At 33.5% G+C, this 26,918-nt stretch overlaps 2 protein-coding genes across 3 annotated transcripts in view; one reads left to right on the top strand and one right to left on the bottom strand.

The window, feature by feature from the left end:
- Positions 1 to 26,918, bottom strand: part of LOC105678065 (uncharacterized) — a 105,162-nt gene that overhangs the window by 15,088 nt on the left and 63,156 nt on the right. For both annotated transcript variants that reach the window (XM_012377075.2, XM_012377074.2), the window contains 3 exons: positions 8,363 to 8,529; positions 8,063 to 8,136; positions 7,893 to 7,991 (listed from right to left, as the gene is read on the bottom strand). In XM_012377075.2, the coding sequence (XP_012232498.1) occupies positions 7,893 to 7,991; positions 8,063 to 8,136; positions 8,363 to 8,529 (340 nt within the window). The remainder of the gene's footprint in view (positions 1 to 7,892; positions 7,992 to 8,062; positions 8,137 to 8,362; positions 8,530 to 26,918) is intronic.
- On the top strand, positions 496 to 5,269 carry LOC137000859 (zinc finger MYM-type protein 1-like). Its single transcript, XM_067358444.1, has 3 exons — positions 496 to 2,675; positions 2,922 to 3,984; positions 4,304 to 5,269. The coding sequence occupies exons 1-3, from the start codon at positions 2,441 to 2,443 to the stop codon at positions 5,175 to 5,177; spliced, it is 2,172 nt and encodes a 723-aa protein (XP_067214545.1). The 5' UTR covers positions 496 to 2,440; the 3' UTR covers positions 5,178 to 5,269.

Genomic DNA, 26,918 nt, shown 5'->3' with positions numbered 1-26,918 from the left:
ACTTTCAATTATTGCTGTTGATTATACTGCGTGATTCTAATAATTATAACCAATGAACATATTAGTTTAATTAATTTGTTAGACTTTGTGTCTGCAGCGACTCTGAATAAAATTATTCCATTGCTCTCTTTTCATCTCTCGAGCGTCACGTGCAGTTACAATGTCAAGTTCAGGACGATCGGCACGTTGATCAGATGACGATATTACGCCAGGTATAAAGCACAGCAAGCAGCAAAGCAAGATGTTCGTTGAATAACTCAATATTCATCGAGCCAATTATTCGCATGCAAAATACTCGCTTAATATTTGCAGCAGATCAATCGACTTGATTTTTTTGCAAGATATAAATTAGAGTCGCATTATTCCCCTAATGTTCATCACTTCATTTTAAAGTCTATCTCCAATTCGCATGCCCTGATTTCCGTAATTCTTTCGTAATCATTCTTGCATTTATTTCATCTCGCTTGATAAACTCATATTTTGAAGTCAAATTCCACATTTTACAACGTCAATTTATTACTCATTCTCTCGAACGTGCAAAACAAATACAAATAGATGATATTTCTGCAATGCTCCATTTAACAATCACGTAATTCTTTTCATTTCATGAATAAATTTTCCGTTAATGTTAATTAATATCAATAAGTTTCGTGAAATGTATTTTAATATCATATCAAATTGTAATACAATTAAAAATATAATTAACATTATTTTTTCATAAGATAATTAATACATTACTCTACTCAAAATTCTTATACACTGAGAAAAATGGTTTTATTATATTAACAAAATTCTTCTGGTTGACCGTATTTTAGTCGAACAAAACAGAATTTCTGGTTATCGTCACAAAATTTTACACCTTATATCAACACCGTTTGGTTAACTTTACTATAAGGATTTGAATAAGTGTTTTCTTGTTGGATCTACAAAACTTCTTGTTATATTTACATAAATCGCAGCGCTCTGCAACAGTTTCGTCATTACTCACTAAACGGTTGATCAACTGTTCGCCGCATTCATTTGTTACACTGCTACTGCGCCCTCGCTACTCGCGGCGTGTATCGCGCGCATTAGATCTTTCGCGAAGCAATGGCGTTAAGCAGTCGGAACAGTCTCAACTGAGCTCGCTAAAGTTTTACGTCGCGTCGTGGAATCCATTACGGAATATTAGTTAGGCCGATGGCAGAGAACGAGAAGTAAGCACTTATGTCTGTCGTAGACGTCTGTCGTGGACGTATGGTAAGGCAGAGAAAAACGTAAGTCGTGAAAGGTTATTGGATATGTGTGGAAACGACTACGACATACATAAGTTTTTACGTCTCGGTCTCTGCCATCAGCCTTACATCCGAAAAGTTTTATGATCACGTGGTGTTTTTTTTTTTAATGAAATATATGTATACCAGTGATGTAATGTTTCCTACCGGGCTCGGGAGCCAGGAGCCCGGTAGGAAACATCACATCCATGGGCGGCGACTTTTGTGGGGTGTGTGTGGAGTACTCCACACATGAGAATTTTTCATGTGTGGAATTCCACACATGAAAAATTCTTCATAAACAACTTTTTGAAAATAACAAGTGTTAAACTAAAAATAATTAAATTTTTTTTGAACTTTTATTTCGATGAAAATTTCAATTACACACACTGAGCAAACCAAGCGCGGCCGATAAAATATTCACGCAGTACGCAGTTCTCTTTTATAGTTCGTATTTTTCTGCGCGAAGAGCGCTAGTCTATAGCTTTCGTGCATCTTAGCGACTAGTCCATGGTGTAAAGAATGTAAGGTGAAGTATTGCGCATATGGCGGCGACTTCAAATTTCAACCAATCAAATTTGCCCGATGAGGAAACGCGCCAATTATAAATGTAGTAAGTTATTTAAAAATAATATATTTAAACAATACAATTATTATATGTTTATTAATATGAAAAATGTAAATGCAATGTAATATTTACTAACCACATGTAATCTTTGAATTTTCATCCCTCTGGCAAGCCTGTAACCATTTTCTTCGCAGCTCAGGATCTTGAGGAAACGAGTAATATCTCACTTTTTTGCTGAATATATAATTTGTCCGATTTTTACAATTTCTCACGAAACAACTTGGCATGGTTGAAAATTTGTCGTCGACTTGTCAAAACTTCACAAGTAATATTCACACATGCACACAAGTGATAGCCACCGATGTCAATCATTGTCAAAACTATGTAACTGATTCTATCGTGCGCCGGCCATATTGAATTTTGTATCACCGGGCATATTTGATTGGTTCGCTGTTCCCCACTACTTTTGAACCACTGCGCATTCATCGGAATGCTTCACCTTATATTCTTTACACCATGGACTAGTCTTTATTTGTTTCGGAATATATGAGTGAGAGAGAGACAGAACCCAATCGCCGTTGTGTGTGTACATGTACATTTGTGAGACCGACTACATACAATGGAAAGGTATATAATACGAGTGAGAAATAATACAGATACAGCCTTTGAAAATGTTGAACCACGAAACGATCTATCAATCTCTATCAATACAAAAGAATCTCAAGGTGAAGCGGCGTGTGTCTCTGACTCCGATTGTCCGGAGAAACAAAACATGAAAGAAAATGACACGAGTGCAATAAATTGTTTGCAAGAGACCAAATTTAGTAAAACTTCAGATCAAAACAATAATCAAGGTATGAATATAATAACCAATTTAAATACATAATAACTGTTAATAATTATATATATATATTTCAATTCCCTATATTTTCTATAATTTATTACATTTTTTAGAATTTTTGCGTGAAAATACAGCTAAATTTTTTAATAAATAAATATATATATTCTCGATACAAGAGTATAGAGTATATATTTAAAACATGATATTTAATACATATTTAATAAATTCTCACGAATATATTTAAATTATTTCGTTACAGATAAAGATATTCCTAAAGCTTTTAAACGATGGACAAAAGAATTTTTGTGGTTAAATTTAAATGTCGACAGAAAAGCAATTTGCATAATATGCACACAAGCGATAGATCTGAAATTGACACTGCCATTTAACACTCAATCCATGAATGCAAAAGAAGCGTTTGTAACCAAAGGTTACAGTAACTGGAAAAACGCGGCTTCTCGCTTCAAAAATCATGAAAAAAGCGATTTTCACCTTTCAGCTGTAATTGGTTTAAATAATCTGAAGAAACCGACTGTTATTCAACATATGTCATCCGCTAAACAAACTGAAATGGTAGATGCTCGAGAGGCCCTTCGTAAAATATTTTCTACTATAAATTTTTTAGCTCGACAAGGATTAGCTTTTCGTGGAAAAACCGACGAATCTTCTAATGTATTAAAATTACTGCAATTACGAGCCGAAGACGTCTCCATACTTAAGAAGTGGCTTGGACAAACGAAATTTAAGTGGACTCATAAAGATTCAATAAATGAAATTCTTCATTTGATGGCAAAGGAAATTTTAAACAAACAACTTGCAAAAATTAAAAAAGCCAAATATTTTTCTATAATAATCGACGAAACATCTGATATTACACGATTCGAGCAAGTGTCCTTTTCGATAAGAATCGTACTGGACGATATGACAATAGAAGAAATATTCATGGGATTTTACGAAACGCCAAGTACGACAGCTGAAATATTATTTAACATAGTGAAAGATATTTTGGCTCGATTTGATCTGGATATCCATAACTTAAGAGGACAATGTTATGACGGAGCGGCTAATGTAAGCGGAAGAATTACAGGATTACAGGCACGCATTAAAGAAAGTGAACCGCGAGCTTTATACGTGCACTGTAATGCTCACAATCTAAATTTAGTAGTACAAGACGGGATGCAGTGTATATCCAGCGTAAAAAATTTCATTGGTGTGGTAAAGGAGCTCATCAATTTTATACGAGATTCCCCTAAGCGCCAAGGACATTTTAAAGAATTGCAATCAGATATCAGTCCTGCGCTTACACAGTTTTGCCCAACTAGGTGAAAATTAAGATAACACTGAAATAAAATATTCGATAATATTTTATAAAACATAAAATATTCGCAATTACATTGTACATATACATATATGTATACATGTACTGAATGTATTAAATGTACTTAACATTGTTTTTCCTTCTGAGAAAGTGCTTTCTTTTGATTAATTTTTTTTAACAACGGTTTATGAATAATCACATTTTAATTAAAAATTGAATAATATTGAATTTTAGGAATAAATGATAAATTCTGCTATATATATGTATATAAACTAATTTAGATTTACGAATTATTAACGTTTGTTATATTTTCGATTTATTAGGTGGTGTATGCGTGTAAAATCTTTAAGAACGCTGTATGAACCAAGCAATTATGAAGCAGCTCGACTGTTATTTGAGTTTGATTCAACATTTTATTGTAGCAACTATGCAAAAGCTCTTGGATTTTTACATCATCTCGAAAGTTTTGAATTTTATTTTAATCTAAGTTTTATGATTAGAATTTTTGGAGTTATCGAAACTTTAAACACTAACTTGCAAAAAACGGATTTAAACATTCAAAGATCACACGAGATGGTAAAAAATGTAATTTCGATATTTTCAAAATCCCGAAAGAATAATTTCGAGTCGATATGGGAAGAAGCTATTACTAACGCTAAGCAACTAGGACTAGAAGATCCTAAACTACCGCGGCTTCGTAAGATTCCAAAACGATTGGAAAATCGTTTAAAAGAAATGGAAAATGTTGCAATCGGAAATAATAAATATAACGAAAGTGAAATTGAGAATGCTCTTGCAGAATACAAGAATGATTTTGATATTCAGAAGCTCGCACTCCATCGGAGAATGTTTTTCGACATACTACACAGCCGAAAATTAACGGTGACATCTCTCGGAGACGTTGTTACAATTCTTCGAAAAGATAAGATCGTGAGAAACTTGGTTTCGGAGTATACAAAACTAATTCAAATACTATTAACAATACCGGTGACGTCGTGTACTGCAGAACGTTCTTTCTCTGCTTTGAGAAGATTAAAAACATATTTGCGTTCTACGATGCAGCAAGTTCGGTTGAATTCAGTAGCTATATTGCATATGCATTCCGAGATTGCTGAAACTTTAGATATTGATGCACTTATGGATGAATTTATTATAAAAAATAAAATTCGGAGTACAACGTTTGCTCTACGAAATTAAATTTTTTATTAAATTTTTTTCATTAAGTTTTGTTTCGTGAGTTTAAGTATGTTTCAAGTTAAACTATAAATATGTATAAAATATTTACAATTTTGTTGCTCATTATTGTGTATAATTTCTTATGATAAAGAAATTTTAATATAAAAATTAAATTAATTCTGAAAACTTTTTGTCCCCCCCCCCCCCAACCCTTACGATCAAGTTGTCCAACTCCACACATGGCGAACCGACAAATCGCCGCCAATGATCACATCACTGAGTATACTTTAAACCAGTGCTCGGAATTAGTCTGAACATTTCAGCCGATTTTCGTGGTATACGCCTCCTTTCCTCTCCTTACCGCGCGCGCCACAGCCGCTTGGGCCAGCGCCGCCGAGCGTTAGGAGCGACACTATCTGATTATGAGTGGGTTCTTCTCCTTATTTATTACAATTTTAAAAAATGTATTAAAATTTATTAAAAATAAATTTTTTATTTTTAAATTTATTAAGTGGAAATATTTCAATAGATTTCCACGTCACCCATGAGATACTAATGCTGACGCGTTTTTTTTAAAGTGGTTTTTTCCGTAGACCTATTCCACTAGATAAAAATAAATTCTTAATTTAAAAAAAAATATATATATAAAAGAGATTTTCTTAATTAGATTTTCTTGGCCTTTTATGAGAATGAACAATTGATGCAATAATGTAGATAAAAACCACTTTTTGAAAAACGTGTCAGCATTAGTACCTCATGGGTGACGTAGAAATCTATTGAAATATTTCCACTTAATAAATTTAAAAATAAAAATTTATTTTTAATAAATTTTAATAAATTTTTTTAAATTTTAATAAATAGGGAGAAGAACCTACTCACAGAACCTAATCAGATAGTGCCGCTCCTAACGTTCGACGGCGCTGGCCCTAGCGGCTGCGGCGCGTGCGGTAAGGAGAGGAAAGGAGGCGTTATACTACGGAAATCGGCTGAAATGTTCAGACTAATTCCGAGCACTGCTTTAAACCAAAATATATTGTTAGTATTTTACAAAAACCACACCTATCCGAACTTGTTTTTTAACTACAAAGTTGTGTTAACCTAACAAAACGATATAGTAAAGTTAACAAGAAATTCTGGTAGAGTTTTGTAAATCTAACAACACAATGTGGTAAGGTTTACAAGAAATTCTGGTAGAGTTTTGTAAATCTAACAACACGATGTAGTAAGGTTTACAAGAAATTCTGATAGATTTAAACAGGATGAAATTTAACAGAATCTTCTGGTAATTCCAACAACAAATTTGTTTTGTCCATTTTTGAACAAACGTACTAGTAGAATCAACCAGAATTTCTTATAATACAACAAAACTTTTTTTCCAGTGTATAAATCCGATTATCTCTAAAATGTTCATATGCGCGTTTCGCCACTTACGCAAGCATATTTAATAAATTAAGATATTAAAATTTTGGCAAAACTCGTTGAATCGAGATATTTGCATGAAATTAAATATGTGAATTTTTAATTTAAATCGTACGGTGGTAGATCCGGCGAATAATTACTCAGCGGAATCATTGCAACCTCTTATTTGCTGCAAGTAGAATTTTTCGTCGAAAAACGCGCGAACAAACACGCGATCTTTTCGCGAGCAATTGCGCGGGTAATTCCCGCGTGCAAATACACAAAACGAACGGATATTGGCAGGTACGTTCCGGAGCGAGCGGAAAGGAGCAAAGAGCACACAACGCGCGCGGTTGCCATGGGAGCGTATTTGCGTTGCACGCGCTCATTTGATCGATAATTCCTAACTCCGCGCGTACAGGGTGGGTCGAAGCTGCAGCCGCAAGATCGCGATCGCTGTTTTTCTCTTATCCTTTCCCTCGCCTCCTTTCTCTTTCCTTCTTTCGTCAACTCTGGCGCGAAAATATTATACAGTTCCAATGCCCGCAATATAAATGCGCTGTAAAAAAATAAATTGCCGTGCACGGAAAAGACGGAAAATTCCGCGTAACAGTGACGTGGATGAATAACTCTCGTTAATATTTCCAAGGCGAATATTTAAAGCGTTTTATCCCGCACGATACAAAGTGTAAGTTTGATCTTACATCGAGACGTGATAAAGCGTATTAATATGTCCTGCTGTCAATGATACCTGCTGAAAAACTGTTCTCATAATCTTCATCGATATGATGTATTTGCATTTTTATCTAAAGCTCAAGGTATCGTAGATGAATATGTGAACAAACAAGGATAAGTCTCATATTCGCGACTAATCAGGTTTTTAATCGCTTATGCGTCGAGAGCAAAAAAATTACATCGTTTGCAATAATACGATATAGATATTGAAGTTTCTTAAATGTTCAGATCCTAAATATTATACGTTAGTATGATGGTAAAAAATTCAGAATTAAAAAAAAATTAAAAAAATAAATATGATTTAATTCAGACTTTTTTATTTTCGTTTAAATTTTTTTACTTATCTGTCACGAAAGACATTAATCATTTATTGTAATAATCGTCAAAACTTTTAAGTTATGTAACTAATATAAAAATTTGATATTTCTAAACTCATAAATTGTTCATTGTTTCATTTCTATATGAGATACGTCAGCATTACCAAATGTGTCCTTTTCACATAGATTTTTTAGAGGAAATAAAATTAATCTTTTCCTTTACGCAAAAATATTGAAGTATATCTACAGTTTTCGAGCAATTGCAGTTATAAGAGCAAAAACTCACCTGGACGTGGCCGAGGTGTTGCTCCACTTGTCGACTCACGTAGACAATCTTCCCCCTTGAGGTGACTATGAGGAAGAACCCGTTGCTGTCAACCAGGTGCTGTTACGATTTGAAAAATAAGTGTAGAGTCGATCATGTTGGAATCTATTAGAGATTATTGTTATACTCACATCGACAAAATATTGCTCCAGATCAAACTCGTTGAACTGCTCGGGAAGAAAATTCGCCAAGCCTTGCCCGATTGCTGTAAATAATGTACAACACACGTGATCCGTGAGTAATACTTTTTCCACGCAAGTGTAATTGGAGTCGCATCAATATAAACGTAAACGGATAAATCCCAAACTTAGCATGTATTCTATAAGGCCGATATCGGCTGTTCAACATTTACATTTGTATTTATTACTCGGAAAAATGTTAAAAAAAGGCTGGAATAGCGAGGGAAAACCATTTTGACGAAATGGACTTACTGTAGTGTGTCCTCAGGAAAGCGCAGGCTAACCTCAGAACGGATATTTTGTCCATCTTCTTCGTACTTGTAGCGACAATCGGTATGAGTGCAGCCATCGACGCGATGTGCGTGTTAAGATTGTCGCGGCGTTGCTTCTCCGCCATGTTCCGCGACGCACGTGGGTTGCTGTAAATAAAAAAAGGCAAGCAAACTTTAGCTCCAAATGTCCAGGTGTTATTGATATATAAAATAACATAAATAAATATTACTAATTTATTTATAAAAATTTACATTATATAAAGCAAACAATGTTCGTCTTCTTGAATACATTTGCATATGTAGTTATAAAATAATTTATAATAATTCCAGGTGCTAATCCATATGCTAATAATGTGAATGACCCATGCCTACCGAGAATTTACATTTCGAGATAAAACAAACTAGATTTATAACTTTGTGGGATAATTATCATCTACAATTTTTTTTTTTTTTAATGGAAACCGGTATGTAGCTGGTGCTATTAAAAAGATGATGTTATTCGATTCAATAATGGTGGTTTTTTGGGCACATGTACATAGGTTAATAATATAATTTCTCATCTAATACTGATAATAGTTTCAGTAAACTCTTTAGTCATAATAATAAAATCACTCTCTTGTCAGTATCAATAATAACGTATTCATCTGTTTTTCTAATTCTATTTTAACATAAAGAGTTTCACGGTTATTATTGTATGAATACGGATAACCAGCCAATCTTAATTATTTACACATTTAGCATATTTGGCTCAATAATTCACGTAATTAAGTCCTACGACCAAATGCTCCAAATTTATACTGAATTCACTCAGCAGGCAGAGACCATAATATCTTTATTACATCGTATAGCTTTCCGTGGTTATCATACAGTCAACTAGCATACCATCATGCGACTATAGACGAAAATAAATACATGGTACACTCTTGATGGCAGCTAAACATGTACGTGTGTACTTTAATAAACAGTCACGCGTATCTTGCACGTGTATATACATTTATAATGCGCACTCTTTCGACATGTTTGGTGCACATTATATGATTACTGAAATTATCTTCTATTTCCATAGCTTCTATTTATAAACTATAACTTCACTATAATTCTATTTATAAACTATAACTTCAAAATATATAATATTCTTATGATACATAACACTATGTATATAAATAATATAATCTTATTTTTCGAATAGCCATTCGACCGCAACAGATAAAATATTTATTTAAATAAGAATAATTAATCATGGAATATTATCTTGAAAAAAATTAACAGAATAAAATTTTAGATTAAAAATTTTAGATTTAAAATTTTATGGTCAAGAAATCTCAGTTTAATGTGCTTGAAATATATATCTCGGGACGACACTTTTGAAGATGTGTCCGCGCTGTGGGAATATCATCGCTTGGCTATATTACGATATTATGTTCGTTCGGCAAGCTGTGATACATGTCGTGAAAAAATTAAGAGGCATTTTTTGCCTGGTTACAAAGTTAATAAATAAATCAGAGTCGCGTTTGATCCTCGGCATCGTGAGAGCATGTTACAGCTTGTCGATTTAAAGAGAATTGAGAAGATTGCTTGTATGTACATATAGTGCCGTGTTCGATTAAATCAGATTAAATCATTAAACTTGTATTCTTATTTCACGCGTGCGCATTTGCGAGTTTTTTTCCGCGTTGCGGGTGCAACAATATAACGCCGTAATATGATTAAAATTAAAAAAATTAAAATAAAATAATAACAGTATTATAAACAGAAAAATATATAGCATAATCGTAATCATTACTCATGTATGTTTCATTTAGTTGCGGAACTTTTGCCACTTTGTTCTTTTAGTCATAATTTCGGAAATGGCGGTATTTGTATTCCATTTATCAAGTTATTAAGAAAATGACATAAGCCGTTTTAAGGAAATCTGAAATTCGGTAGAAATCACTGTGAGACAGTTGTTGCTAAAGTGATAAGCGTAAAACATGAGGCAGAATCGAATTACGCCAATTAAGACGTAGGTTGTTGGCTCGCTATACAGCATTACGAAGATATTAGACGTAAATTGAAGTGTCCTCGAACGTGACACTCTGATGTCTCGGATATAAAACTTTCCGCAATAATTTCAATTGCACAGAAATTGAAGTATTATAAAAAAACAGATAAAAATAGTCCTGAACAGTTGTTATATATCTATTCAGAAAAATTTTTAATAATTCTGTTTTTCGTCGGTTTGTCTATTATAAATATTCAGATAAATTCCAAAATAATTGGAATAATTCCGACTTTGCGAGCAAATAAGTCAATCAAGAGCAAAGTCAATTTCGATTGCAATAAATGTTTACGTTCATGCGAAAATCTCAAGATTACTTTTATAAAATAAATAATATTAAAATATAAGATTTCAATACATCGCAGTAAAGAAAACATTCTAAAGTTCTAGATCTACTAAATGTTATAATATAAAATTTTTATACTTTAGAATCTTGTATTTTAAAAAAACATTTGTTTAAAATGGTCTAGAATGTTGAAATGTACATTTTATTCATTTTTATGCCTTAAATTAAATCGATAAAATGCTAAATATTGAATATTTTTAATCTTTTTGCTATAATCACATATATTATCAGATTCATATTATATGCAATTTGCGAATAAAATCGCGATCAAAAACTCACCGATCGGAAAGGTTAATATAATTGAAAAAAAATATCTACAATCGTTCAACTTTTGTACTCACACTTTACTACCTACAAACAAGTTTGCGATCTAAATCGTGAAAGTTATATAATAGCTGTCCTGAAACCAGATCAAGCATTAGAGAATTGCAATATTTATAGTTTTATTCTATAGTTATATAAATTTTTCTTTGTTTTATGTATGATATATAAAATATAAAAAATATACAGTTATTTTAATTAAGTACAAATCAAGAAATTGAAATTAAACATGCAAAATTTGTCTCTAAAATTTAGTCCAGAAATGATTGCATACTTTATATAAGTCTCTCGTATGATAACACAATTAATGAAATATTTAATTTATAATAAGTGAATTCGATATAATATAACAATTTCTTGGTTAAGGCAACAAAAATTATCTTCTAACGTTTGTGTGGCTTTTAGTTGAGACGCAATTAAGATGAGAACTGATTATTTCGAGTATTCCGTTTCTACTTGCAAGTTGTAAAATTAGTAGTAAAGTATCAGCATAAAACTGCATATTTTTTTCGCGATTACATCAACATTTGATGTCACTCGTCTTAAATATCCAATTCGTACTTATCTATTTTTGCAAGATAGTGGCTATACAGTTCTCGCAATTATCATTAACCTTGAAGCGACCATCCTAGTATTTAAATTTGTTATTGAAATTTGATTGACAAATGTGAGTCAACCGTTTCAAAATAATTTTGAAAATAAATAAACACTATATTATATCGTTAAATTATATACACCTTTAGATTATTTTTGATTATTAATAAACTAGAAAAAAAGAAAGAGAAAAAAGTAGATAAAAAAGTAGATGCAATGCAAATATTACATTAAAATTATGTAAAGCCGATAAATAATATTTAATTGTTTAACTTATTTTTAATTTGTATTTTTAAATATAAGATAAGATAAAATACAAAATGCCAGTTACAAATTGTAAAAGAAAGTGAGTACAAATAATTTTTTACGAATTACAATTTATGAATTATTTGAACTATTAATATCACATTGATAAGTTGACACATTAATGGTTACTGCAACTTAAATACTATTTCGCAAGCACATAGCAGCATTGCCGGCTTGCATAATCGAATATTCAAGAACCAACAACAACGTGCCGTTTACTTTCGTCTACTACGTCTACTAATTAACATGTTACCAAGTACACAGTTTACTATGTAGTATTCGTGTTACGCGCAGTTAATTTCGGCCATTATTAATCGATGCATTAATCAATTATTATAATCCGCGTAAATATAAGTCGATATAACTTTTGCTATAATCTGATGGAGAAACAAGTATGTGCGTCACGCGCAAACGGAGTTGCGGAGACCTCATTTATTCAGCACAATGTTGCTGATTTACATGTTGCATCACAAATGTTTGGAAATGACTTTGACGACCTGTTGCTTGATGCGCGTAAAACGGTCGAAGTGAGGAAATATTTTAGCGGACGCGTACCTTGTCATAAGACACGTGCATTTAAGACACGTGTCTGTTCTTTTTGTTTGTGTAATCAAACCGCTTATATAATGCGATCAAAAGCCATAATGGCCTAACCTGTATTAAACCTCTTCGTTATGATCATACCATAAAGCAGATGGTAAATAAATTCGCAAAAACGTGCAAATTTATACAGCAACTGCTATTCGCTGATATTTGTGATATTTATTACCTTCATTTGAAAATTGTGTGATTCACCATTCGCCATATGGTTTGACCATTTTGTTTTGGCACTGCACACTTCGCGTGACTATGCACATTGTCAGTAAAAAAAACTGTCGATGGCATAATCACAATTGTATTACAATGTGTTGTCTAAAGATCAAACGCATTGTCGAGACGCCACACATTTTTGGGCACAAGTTAGTTATAGATCAAGGCTGATGGCGTGACTTTATCGATTCACAATCTGCGCTCGCGCGATCGTGTACTATTCTCTGACAATGAGTAATCGGCATGCAATTTGTCTGTTTGTTGACTGCAATAAATTACTCTTCCATTTGCGAAAATTGGTTTTATTAGCATGATAATGCATATTAACACATATTAAATAAACTCGCTGAAATATTTATCTCGCGCGACTCTTCCTCAAAACACGCCGGTGGCAATAAACAATCGCTTTGGCTCGGCGTCCGGTATTTGCTGCGTATCTGGCCGGACGCCTTTCTAGGCGAACTTTGTGTATTTCGTATAGACGGAACAGAGCATACACTTTAACAGACGGTACTCAGGAGGGTAACTCGAGAAATGGCTCAAAGAGCGAGGGCGTAGCAACGCAAAACGATATTCAACATGCGCACCGCGCAAATAAAACGTCTGCAAACATTAATCCGCAAAGATAAAAAGCAGCGGAGAAATTAAAGGTATTCGTTGATTATGCGGAGAGGATCTCTCGTAAGAAAGCTTAATTAATTTTACTACCTACAATAATGATCGAGGATTACAGTATAAATATTGTATCATACCTGACAAATATTTAGCTCCGTAAAAATATTATAAATATTAATTTCTAAAAATGAGAAGTTATAGAAGTTGACAATCTATTTTGTTGGTTATCGCTGTCAGATAAAGAGGATGCACGCATTACACAGTTGATTGAAGTATGTACTACAATATCGATGACGCAGATTATACTGACATGAAATGCCATTCAGTATACAGTGTGTTCCATTTTAATCAATCTGTGCAAATATCATCAAAATCATTAATATATCAAAAAATGATTTAACTTAAAGTTCCAAGATTTCTGAAAAATATTACATAATGATGGGCATTTTTTATGTGTAAACACACTTTGAACATTTTGAAAGTTTCATAAAAGTTAGAATTTCGTTAAATTAAGAATAAATTTTTTATGACTTTTAAACAATATTACTATCAAAATCACTATAAAATATTTCGGATATAAAAAATATTTAAATAAAATATTTTTTTTAACACGATTAACAACGATTATTGCAAAGAAAGATTCATCGGTTCATGTAAAAGTTGATGAAAAATGTCATATTTCTATTGTAACTATTAACAGTAATAAATGTAATTTGCAGAATCATAGAAAGGAGGTTATTTAACAATTTCTTTTAAACAATATTATGATTACGTTGACTAATTACTTCAGCAGTGGATGTGAAGTGTTTTATGGCGCCAATAACTGCGGCCAAGACTTGAACGTTTTGATATAGGCGCAGTTGGGATACCTATAGGATAACGGCTTCGAGAGCCTTGACAAAACAAGATAAGAGAGAGAGGAAGATAATTAATCCAATTCGTCGGTATACCATGTCCTAAGCGAGCGGGTAGCGACAGTTTCCGAATCGGTACGCGCCACATTATTGCGTTGAGCGAATAATAATTCTATTCCTCTCTCCAATATTGCCGTTTAAATAAACGCGGGCTTTCTCTTTTCTTCTCTTTATTTTTTTATGAGCGACGCAATTAAGTAAAGACGAAACTTTCACAAAGTAATTATGTATGGATTGACAGTAATAATAATATACACAATATGAGAGATTACTCGGTTATTCGAATTATTCGATTAGAATAAAAATTTTTGTAAAAGATAATATATCAAATAATAATAAATAAAAAGGCAAAAAAGCCGTTGTTAGTTGTTCATGCAGTATATTAAGAGAAATTATACTGCATGAATAACTAGCAACGGCTCTTTTTGCCTTTCTATTAATTATTATTTGATAAATTATTGGAGCCTACATTTTACTATTGTTTTATTATATATATATATATATATATATATATATATATATATATATATATATACACAAATTACCAAGTCTAATACTGAAAAAGAATGATGAATCTGGTAGGATGACATGTTTTTCCATGAACGAACGGCCAATGTAAGTGTCGACTTGAACATATATCTCGATGTCATAATAATAATGTAACAACGTAACCCGCGGGATGGCAGAATGTATGTCCCGTCGTCGCTGTTGCGCGACAGGCAATAAATATTTAAGCTCGCTGGGAAACAATGGTGTAAAAATTCAACGACGCCATCGTTCGCACATAGACGCGATAATATACGAGGCAATAATAACGTGAGCGTAATTTTACGCGAGGACATATACATTTTTGCGAGATTGCGAGGTAAAACGTAGTTCGAGAATGGACGGATGCTTAAAAGGCGGATCGATTGTTCGAGGCTCACGCTCGTCAGAAAAAAAGTGGCGGATCGAGGCCGCAAAGTCACCCTCGTCGATTGAGGATCTAATTAAGCTCGCCGCTCTACTACACTTTCTATTTTGTCAGGTACAAAAAAAAAACGTACAAGAAAATTGATTCTGAAATTTATTTGACCGCACGCAAGAAACCTTTTCGGATGATGATGTAACTGACGCTGATCTTTAGGTCGATCTCGAGGATTGTTCATTCGCATACGCTAATTTGCCAGTTTTGGAGATACAGTATAGACATCAACAAATAAGTTTTATCATCGCGAGAGGCTGGAGAAGAATCAGACAAATCATTGTAGCAATAAATGATCGCGCATGGCTATCAACCGCTTTATCAGTTCGTTATTTATTTCTTTCGTTTTAAAGATCGGTCCTTATATGTACAAATGTCCTCATTCGCAATACACACATGTACACAATGGCATTCGATAAGATTAATTTTGCTAACAAAACTTTTGTATATTGTGACTTCTATCATTGTAAACAGATTAGCATTGAAAAAGATTAACGACGTTATCAATTAATCGCGCGATCCCGATTGGCTATATTACAATTAACAGAGTGATTTATTGTTTTTGATGATGTATTTGAAAACAGTGTGATGCGTAACCTTTAAAAATTCCATTAATAATCTATTCAGTTGTCAAAGGAATTATTAAAGCCCAGCTTTAGACAAATTAAAATTCGTAACAGAATTCTAATTATAATATTGATTTGCAATACTGAAAACGTTAAAAAAGTCAGCCTACACAGTACAAAATATCTGTCAAAAACATATTTTATATGTATTCCGTTTTCCAAATGTTTTCTATTAAGATCATAAATTCAGAGTTATATCTTAAGTTTTATCACAAATTATAAATCTTCTAAAGCAAATTTAAGAGAGAAGTTGTCAATTAGATGAGGCCGATGATAAATAATGGTCACACGTTATAATTTTTCTTATATTAAAAAAGAAATCGACGATGATATTTATTGGTCAAACAATCAAAAGTTCTGCAGCCGTTATAAATTATTATAAATCAATAATATCGGTGTATATCATCATTTTGTTGAGCACGCTATTACTATGTAATATGAACATGATCGCTAATTAAAATATCATTGTTAATCAATTAGCAAAGTAATAATATAATAATTGTTATATAGAATATAATTTTGCTATGCACATTAAATATGCCGTGCTGAATATACTTGTGCGTCATCAAACGTTGCTGATGAGACAATTAAACCAGAAGTCATTAATTTGGACTTAATTTGAAAGCTCGTGATAAATTATGCTATCCACGATAAATTATGCTCGTCCAGATGCTTCCTCAAACGCATTCTCTAAAACGTAACCGCTTTTTTTTTGTACGTTACATCATCCGTATTTTTTTCTCCGCGCGTATATGGCAACCAGACGACACGGACAAAGCTAGTTAAACTGGAAGAAGTTATGATAAAAAGCTACGAAATGTTTCAAGCAGTTACGATCTAGATTCTTATCTTACAGGCAATAGCCTGTACGACAAAATGTCATAATAAATATGTATTTTAAATATACCAACATCGATTGCTGAAAAAAAGAATCTCGTCTCCAATTACAATATAATTCTTTGTAAAATCTTGTGAAACAGATTGCTCCTGAGAACAATTTATATCTTCTTTGTTTTAAAAACAATTGTAATTAGAGGAAGGATCCTTTCAAAGTTAGTATCGCCAAGTATATCTAGAAAAAATAAAAGCTTATTTTTTTCATCATTTGCAATGTAATTTTTTCGTCTGTGAATGGAATTAAATAATACGATCTCTCTGAAATTAGTAAATTAGTAAAGAATTATAATCTTCAATAGAGAAATTATGATAAATTGATCTTCGATTAATTTTATACAATAGAATGTATAATAGAAATGTATTAACTTTGTATATATTGTATCAACAAAACCTTTGATTTGATTTGATTTGTAGCAGATCTCAATATAAACAATAATATACATATATGCAATTTGTGACCATCTTATATGTATAGCATATAAGCAAATATCAAGAGACACGGTAGTGTCTCGCGCCAATATAAAATACGGAAAAAATGTTCCATTTCTACAATGTACAGTGTAACAAAAAAGCGAGTTTCAGTCCGATAACGCGGATTTTTATAATACGATTTTCACAAGATAATGTGAGTTTAGGCGCTCTCTTCAGCAATTTTTGTCAGCTCTTACAAGCAAACAGAATTCAATAGTAACTAGGATTTTATTTAAATGTAGACAAAGGAGAACAAAGGTAGTTTTAACACGAAAAATCTTCATACTACCAAAGCGAACACGGTAAAAGCTGCTAGTGAGTAAAAGCTCCATTTTTGTGCATTCTTTCATTTACTTTCATGCATTCTTCATTCGACCGTTTCGTATATTTGTGATTCGGTATTTGTAACCGTTTTGTATATTTGTTTAATTTGCTGAAAAATTTATTTAATTCAGAATTCAATAATTGAACATAACATTTAGTCATTTTATTTATTTTGTTCCCATTTTATTGTAAATTTCTAGATAACAAATTATTGTTAGCTCGAAAAATACTGAATTAAATAGAATGTCTCGTAATATATGTAGATTAATTGATTTTGTCGACCTTTTTTCGAAAATATAAGATTACTAAGCGGATAAAGTTATTATTGAGTACTGACGTAGCAGCAAATAAATAGCAGTGAGTAGAAGCGCGATTTATATAGTTTGGTTAAGCGACTGGATAAATTCGATTCCGCTCGTTTAGCAAACTCCAACTCTCTTCTCGTCGATCTCTGCAGCTTTTTATCTTCTCCGTGACACATCCTGTACGTGCTACGGACATACATCTCGGCATCCGTCTGCAAAATACGCTAAGCGTAGACAGGATGGCAAAAATTTTTGTCGACGCCCGGTCCACAATGGACTTTGTTCCTATATATCTCAACTTTTTTTATTTTTGTTCTTCCATATGTGCACACACGCACACTCACACACACACGTGAGAGCGTGCGAGAAGTCCTGGAATTATAAGTTGGATAGGTCACGGCAAGCGTGACAAATGCAGCTCACCGATGAGCGTTCTCGTATGTTATCTTCAACCCTCATAAAAGTTGGTTGCAAAAGTTTGAATTTCTTTAGTAAAGTTAAAAATAAATTTACATACTTTTGAGAAATATAATTTCTAAACTTTCAAACTTCAAAAGTCGAAGTAATCAACACAATTTGATATTTCAAAAATTCAATTTAATATTTGAAAAAAATGTGAAATTTATCAAGCGCGTTTGAATTTATTGAGATCTGTTTATAATCAAAATTAATACACCTAATATTAAACAATTGTAGCTTCAATTATTTTTATTAAAAAATGTATTAAATTATAAAATTTGATTTGATTATGCGATTAGCATTGTTCCAAAATTTATCAAAAGGTTTCTTCGCCTTGCAAGCCCCAACATGCTCCTACTCGCTCCAATACGCTCCAATCTATAGTACACGTACGTATTACTATAGATCGAATATATATGTATAATACATATTGGAGCGAGTAAGAGCATATTGGGGCATGCGACGCGAACAAATCTAAAAATATTTTAATTTGAGAAAAAAATTTGTGTAAATAGTAATTTAATAGAATCATAGTACAAAATTACACAGATCTAATATTAATTATACGCTATGTTGAGGATTAACGAATAAACATGATACGTGTATACATTCAATATATGCATTCTAAACTGTTACATGAGCGAATTATGCATATTTAGAATACTGTGGGCGCAAATTTCAGAAAATTTACCAACTATTGAACATTTCAGCATGCAAGAAATATTATTTCAGTCAATTATCGCGAGTATAGTCGAATTTCAATGTTGCACTACTATTGCGCCGTTTCTAAATGCACGTTTTTGAAATGATAAAATATGAAAGCACTTTGATATCCTTAAAATAATACTACCGCAAAACGATGGCAGTGCGACGGAAATGACGGATTATAGAAGCGAAAGCAATAATTAGCGCGCGTGTACTTCATTAATCCTGTCAAAGCGATACTCGTCCTACACGAGACCATAAGCCATGAGCACGGAGACGCGATGGTACAAAGCGCGCATTCAAGTGCACGCTCACGTGGGTAGATCGTTTCCTTATTGATTCAGGAAACGAAGTATGTGACTTCTGAGATTTAACGATGTGAGTTCACGGTCAGAAATTTTCCACAGATGTGCTGATACACATCGCATTTGAATCATGATTCTGTCAATCGTTACCTTAAATAGCAATTTTTTAAGAAATGTATTGCCAACATCAGAGGCGCACCCACGGGGAGGGGGGGGGAGTTAACCCCCCCCCCCCGAAATTTAATTAATATACCTTATTTTTTTATTAACTTAACAGCAAAAAGTAAAAGATCTGTAGTTAAATAGAATGCGTTCAAACATTTATATTTTTTGTCTGTTATTAAGTTAATTGTGACTACAGTCACAATTTTAATAATTCAAAATTCACGCCAATATCCTTGCACACAAATAATTATGATAGCATTTCCAGCTATACTGCTGTTCGAACGTATATAATATCTACTTTAAGATATTCATATTGTGAAAGGATTTAAATAAGTTACTTAAGAAACATCTAGCAGCCATATGTGTGTATATGGTATATATATATATATATATATATATATATATATATATATATATATAGACAAATTTTCTGATTATTTAAGCAATCCAGTTAATCTGATTATTTAAGAAAAACCAAGAAAACTCGATATCAATTTATAATTATGCTACTATAAAAATAATTGTATTTTTTATTAAACGATGTAACATTTTTATATTTTTTAGTGTGCAATATTAAATTATCCTGACTTTTGGTCATACTGTTTCATTTTGTATGTGTGTGAATTTTAAACCCTCCCCCGAAAAAATATCCTGAGTGCGCCACTGGCCAACATAAGAAATAAAAGATTGGAAACCTTCTTTTTAATGATACGGAATTTGTTACAACAGATACAACTTGTGAAAAATTGGGAAATAATTTAGAAGTTTGGAATCAGATACTCGCGATGCGAGTATCTTTTCATATTATCCTCACTATATAAAACTTCAAATATTAACTTTTTACATATAAAAATTATTTATTGCAATACATAAAACGACATTTATCTTACATTAATTCCTTTAAAAAAAGAAATATATATATATATATATATATATATATATATATATATATATATATATAGAATTTTTGACACACCAATTAAAAAGCCTAAAACTTTATTACATTGTGTTCAAAATTGTATTTAAAAAAAGTTGATATTGTTCAGCTAGAAAGTAATTTTCTCTCTTTTTTTTTAATCTAAGCATTTTACTCAGCTTTCAACAAGTTTTTAATTGTCATTGTTTATCTGTTTGTATAACAGATTTGAGCATGATGACTCCGCACAATTATTTCGCCCGATGTATATCATATACAAGCATTGTTAATCTCCAAATTGAGCTTCAAATAAACAAGCTCGCCTACAACTTCATAATTAAGTCCAAAAGTTCTGTCGTTATGCCAAGCAGTCGATTAACATTCTGACATGATTTCGCATAGCGCTAGTGATTTTCGGTGTATTTTCTCGCGCTGAAAGTATCTTCTCTCATCCGAAAGGTTTACTTTGGGAGAGATATCCACCATACGACCCTTGTTGTTGACATGCCGCGCCCTCTTCTCCATCGTCAAGGACACCAGACTTTCGATCCATCATGGGGAAGGGGTTTCGGTAACATGGCTTTACGAATGGGACAGGACCGAGGAGGAGCCCGCGCTCCTGCGGGGATCGATACGAGAGTTTGCTACCCTCCCACAACGGACTAATATACGCATTCAAGGTCGGTCGATGGAGCAAAATTGTGCGAGGCGGCAGGCACGCTCAATTTTTCGGTTGCGTATCCATTATCTTTCGCAGCAGTAAATGTATAGAAGTGATGTTTTAAATCTCAAAATAAATTTTTTTTCTTAAAACACTAAAATTCCAAATCAAATCTAATCCCATTACAAAAAATCTCTCAAGTATTTTTTATCCTTCTAAGTAATATTCGTTTTTTTTTTTTAAGTTTGCATAGATTAAAGTTTTAACAAAAAGTATAATGTTGTGAAAACATTGAATACAAACATACAAAAAATAAATAAATGGCCTACATCTTTTGTGAAATAATGATATAAAAAGAATAATTTTATTATTTATATTTATCACGCTTTTTTATAGAAGTAATACTTTTAATTGTGAAAATGACGCTGTGCTAATTCGGATAATGTCGATAAATATTGCTCCTCGAGCGATTTTGTATGTTATTTTTATTTTTCAATTGCGGTAAAATATAGATTTTTTTCTCTTCTGTGTAATCTGCAAAATCTGTGTAATATGCAACTAATAATCGCGTGTATTGCGTAATGTGAAAGAGCATTTAGCGCAGAGACTAAATTTCATATCGCATTACTTAGCATTGTAATGCGATATTAATTTCGTATTATTAATCCGCAATTACTCGCGCGAGGTTACTTCTTTATTTTTATTCTCTAAAATGTTATGATTAAATAAAGATTAATTTTATTGTACTTATATATCCTTTAAAGGAATATATGAAAGCAGTGTATAAAATATGTAATACATTCAGTAGTTATTAGAAATTTTAGTCTATTGTGGCATTATAATATCGCTACTCGTGTGGTTCTTTTAACGCAGTTACTCAGGGGTTGTAACGTGTGGAAGCATTAAATATATGATCCAGCATTTGTTAAAAGTTTAAGTAATTATGTCAAAGTGGGTTTATACATATAAATATATACACTAGCGGATCCTGATGTCGATAATGGAGGGGAATTTCGACCCGCTTTAATGCATTTTTTACCAAAATTTTTGAAACGAATCCAGCAAAATTGATTTTTTTTAACTTGGAAGGATCCGCCAGTGAAATATATATATATATATAATATATAATATATAATATATAATATATAATATATATATATATATATTTTATATTCTGCGGAATTTTGTGTAGATTTTTTAACGTCTGTAGTCACGGAATGTGTGCTTTTTCATATATTACACGACTAAAATTACTTAATATTCCTTTTAAAGGTCAATAAAAACGCTCGATCAATAAAAAAATTGTTACGTAGTTAACGAAGTGAATTTCAGATATTGTGTGGTATGTATTTCACAACTCGCGCGAATAACGATGTCTAAATATAATGTATATGTATCCTGGCTTATTAGCACCCTATCTATTTATTATTATATTAGTTACATAATTCGTTTATCTTGCCAGGAACGTTATCGCACAGGAGAAACGAGATAGCTGTAATTCATTACTTAGAACGCTCTTTATCATTATACGTATTATATTTCTTGAGCGACGCGTTGCTGATATACAGTTTATAAAACGATACATTCATTACTGTTATTTCATTGAAACATATGGCGACGCATGCTATTTTTGTATCGCATTAGATTCATGTAAGTGTAGACACTGATGATGAATGGCTAGATACTCATGAATATAATGGCAAACTTTGTGAAAGTTTAATCCAACGGTGCCAACGTGTAAATAAATATAAATTATTCACGAAATTTATTCAGTAAATGTGTTGTACTGAAAAATGATCTATCCAAAGTTCAGTCAATTGTTTCCTGCCAACAATGTAACTAGACAAACAAGGCATTTTTTATTATGTACAAATGAACGGGAGTAGACTTGCAGATTTACCTTCGCACAATCATAGTCAAAGTGAAGCAAGTTGGAAGGACTCGTTGTTCTTGGGCTACAGCCGCGTTTGGGCACCGCTGTTGCGAAATTCGGGCGATGCCGGCGGCTGCGTGTATAGTGGTTACCCTCTTCTCTTCTCGGCACCACTCGCCCGTTCTATTTCTCTCCCTTTCTCCCTTTCTCTCTCCTTCTCTATCCATCGCCACTGCGGCACACAAGCGAATCCGCGTCCTGCCTCACTGCGAGCCTACGTAAGCCTTTCGAATTCGAAGCCCGGTCAACAGCCTCGAATTTTTTCCTCCCTTCGCCTCCTCCCGCACAACTCGAGGCCATATCGTTGTCTCCTCCTTTCGTTCTCTCCTCTTCCTCACATCACCGCGAAACCGAATACCGATTCTGCTGCATATCTTTTCCACGGTTCCCTCTTTTCCCCTCTCTTCACCTTTCTGACCCTTGGTTCCTTTCTTCTCCCTTATTCACAGCAGTATCGTAAATCAGCATTTCCCCTCCGCCCCCACTTTATCCCGGCAACTCCACCCTCTCAGAGGCAGTCGTAGGCTCTGAGCTTCTCTCTTTCTAAGCTTCCGCCCTTCCGTTCCCAAGCAACCTCTTTTTCTAACTGCGTTGCGATGACGTTTCAGTCCATCGGTTTCTTTTTTCTCTTTTTCTTCTAACCGCTCTCTCGCCGTGCTTTCGGCGGTCTATTTCTCGCCCCGCCCAGTCGTCCTTTTATTTTCGCTCGTCACGAGATATTCGTTCCGTTAGGTTCGGGTCTGTATTCGGATTTAGGTGGGGTTCGCCAAACTCACTACATTGGATGGAATCTGTGTGTTTCGGCAGTCGCCATTTTCGGCAGAAAAGATCACGCGTTCTATAGCATTATTTCACGAAGGCCGAGCGGAATGTATCTTTTTACCATTTATTATAGATGTCTGTCTGTTTGCCATATTTCAATCTATGTGTTCGCATCTTCCGCATATGAATAAATAACGGGAATAAATCTTGTAAGCTGACGGAATAATAATGACGAAGACGACAATAAACGACGGATCAAAAAAGCGCGCATAAATTTATAAACTTAGCAACATAAAACTTGCATTTCTTAGAAATACAAGTAAATCATGTTGTAAATCTTCATAAAATGCATAAATTTCTTTAACTCTTACGTTTTGAGTTACTTGATTTAATTGCTGATTGTGCGATACTTCAAACAAGAATAAAAAAGAAGAAAAAACTTTAGAGTATTATACCATGCTCCAATGATTAAATCGTTAGTTAGTGCTTCTAACGTTTCTCTTCATTGCCATTCTTAATTGCTACTTTAATATTTCTCTCAATACCCGCTGACAAGCGATTATTGCAAGCAAAATTTTACAACTGTGCAGATAAAAGTTATCTCTATTACGCATGCAACATATTCATCGCCGCGTACGTATTACCTCACATATTACCTCATCATAGTTGGATTGGGCGAATGATGCCCATTAATAATATTTCGGACAGTTGCAAATAGAGATAAGTTACGTATCGACTGACGTCGTAATGACAAACGCTGGATTAAAATCAATTTTAGCGAAATAATATAATCTATTTATACCAACCGTTTTGGCACATTTACATCTGGCTGACGCTCGCATTTTCCATTAAGTTCGACGATGAAATTTTATATGTTCCATGCGCAACTATCGAATCACATATTTGAGACATATCAATCGGAGATATCACACATGACGGCGAAAATAGCCGCAAACGGAGGAGATAATTCACAGAGTGTAACGCATTTTATCGATCCGGACGAAAGCTTCGGCGGAAATAGAGAGGGGGAACCGCAAGAGTTCCAAGCGCTCGATATTTCGGCCCCACGGATTATTCGAGAAGAGCCTCTCCCTCCTGCATTTTCTCCCTTCCATCGCGACCATCCTCCGGCTCGACTGAGTTCGCTCGCCCTTTGTGTCCCCCGAGCCACCACCAATCATCGACCATGACCATCCTTGTGCCGGTATGTATTGAGGAAAGTGGTTGTCAGTCGTTGCGTGTCGCACCACTGCCTTTCGATTCGCGGCTTCTTATTGTGCCAAGTCGTAAATTCACGACAGAGTGCATAAAACAATGCATAAACCGGCAGCGCGATTATCCATGATTCAAATTCTGTCCTATTGAACTTTCTTTTTTCTTGTTTTCCGCTTATCGCGCGATGATTTATGCACAAGAACGGTTAAGCGTGGTCTCTCTTGGCAACGTTCCTTCTCATATTTCTCGTACTTTGATCAGAGGAAGGATGGAGGAACTTGCGCGTAACTTGCTTTGTGCAACTAGCGTACTGTTTTACATATCGTCTCCATGCATCTTCCTTCTGTCGCTTCTACGCGGCGTTCCACTTGACCATGACCATTCGCTGTCGCGTTGCTAGGAAAGGGTGATCAAGTGGCATCTCACGTAAGTTATGTCATTTTTTGCCGACATCTCAATCGTGTGATTGTGAATTCCACTGTTCAAAAATTATGTAAGATCGTACAACGTGACTGTGCATGAAAAGATATTGATTTTTCTGCGAATTTATGCGCGATCGCGTTTAATCTGCACTGCCTGACAAGAAAATTGACACACTTCAAAGCAAACTTCTCCTCAACCGGCGAAATTTTGCGTATGCTATGTTGATGAGAAGATAAAGAAATCATAACACCGTATTAAAATCATTTATGCAAGAAAACCAAGAATGCGTCTCAAATGTTACAGATTAATATTTTGTAAAAATAAACGGAGCTAAAATTATTTTATCAGAGTGTGTCAATTTTTTTTATCAAGCAGTATATAAATATAGAGGTATTGCAATTTTATAATAATATCTTAGACGCGATCGATAATGCCACACCTTCTTTCACGTCTAAATTTCGATCGTAAAGTTTTCAGAAGAAAAATAAAATACTCTTTACACAATTATATACTATATTCAAGAATGGTGCGAGCTATTTATGTGTTTATAATGATGTTAAATTAATTTCGTTTGATAAATTTTAGTTTCTTCCATTGTGACAAAAAAATAATGCAATAATTTTTAAGTAATATTAAAATATTACTAACAAATTAACCGTGAATTGTTGTCGATCGCTTGTTCAAATTGTACTTTGCAACTGCAACGCGATATCGTGCGTACGTTGCATGTATTTCGTCTGGTTCCATTAAAAGCTTCGCCGGACACACCCTAGCTACCCCTCGATCGAACTCCATATTCCCCCAACTAGTCTGAACCAAGTTCAACCATGACCATTCCGCGGCAAGGTGCGTAAGGACGTCGGAAGAGGGAAGTGACCCCCGCAACGCAGTCAGGAGAGGCAAGCTGTCGAGTTTAAAAGGAGTGACGGTTGAAAGAAAGAAGGAGCGCGAGATCGTAAAAGCCCGCAACTCTATTATGCCACCCACAAAAGGAATGCGTTTCACGACGAGTAGGGTGGCATTCTCGCGCCGTATACAAGGTGCCCCGAGAGAGACATGCAACCGTAATAAGATCTCATACTTTATGTAATTTAGTATAGTCGGCGAGTCATTTAACATTGACTATTCAAACCTTTAGGAAACCCTTGAGACGAAACTTCTAGGGTTTCTAAGTAACGAGAAATTTGTTCTTTGAGTCTTATTTAAAATATCTTAATAATCATTATCTTAATGAAGGTTTCTTTTTAGAGTCCGTTATCAAGATATTTAACATTAAAAACTGAAATAAAAACTGAATGCAGAATATTCTGTAATCATTGAAAAATATTCTAGTGTCTTTTGTAACAATATTTTATACTCCAGTAATGATTAATTTATCATTATATTATTAAATCATTTATATTAAAAAAAATTTTACATACAAATTAATAAATATATATATATATATTAATAAATATATAA

This window comes from Linepithema humile, chromosome 1, assembly GCF_040581485.1.
Source record: "Linepithema humile isolate Giens D197 chromosome 1, Lhum_UNIL_v1.0, whole genome shotgun sequence".
Lineage (NCBI taxonomy): Eukaryota > Metazoa > Arthropoda > Insecta > Hymenoptera > Formicidae > Linepithema > Linepithema humile.
The sequence above is the reverse complement of the archived record's forward strand: the minus strand, read 5'-3'. Positions and strand labels throughout refer to the sequence as shown.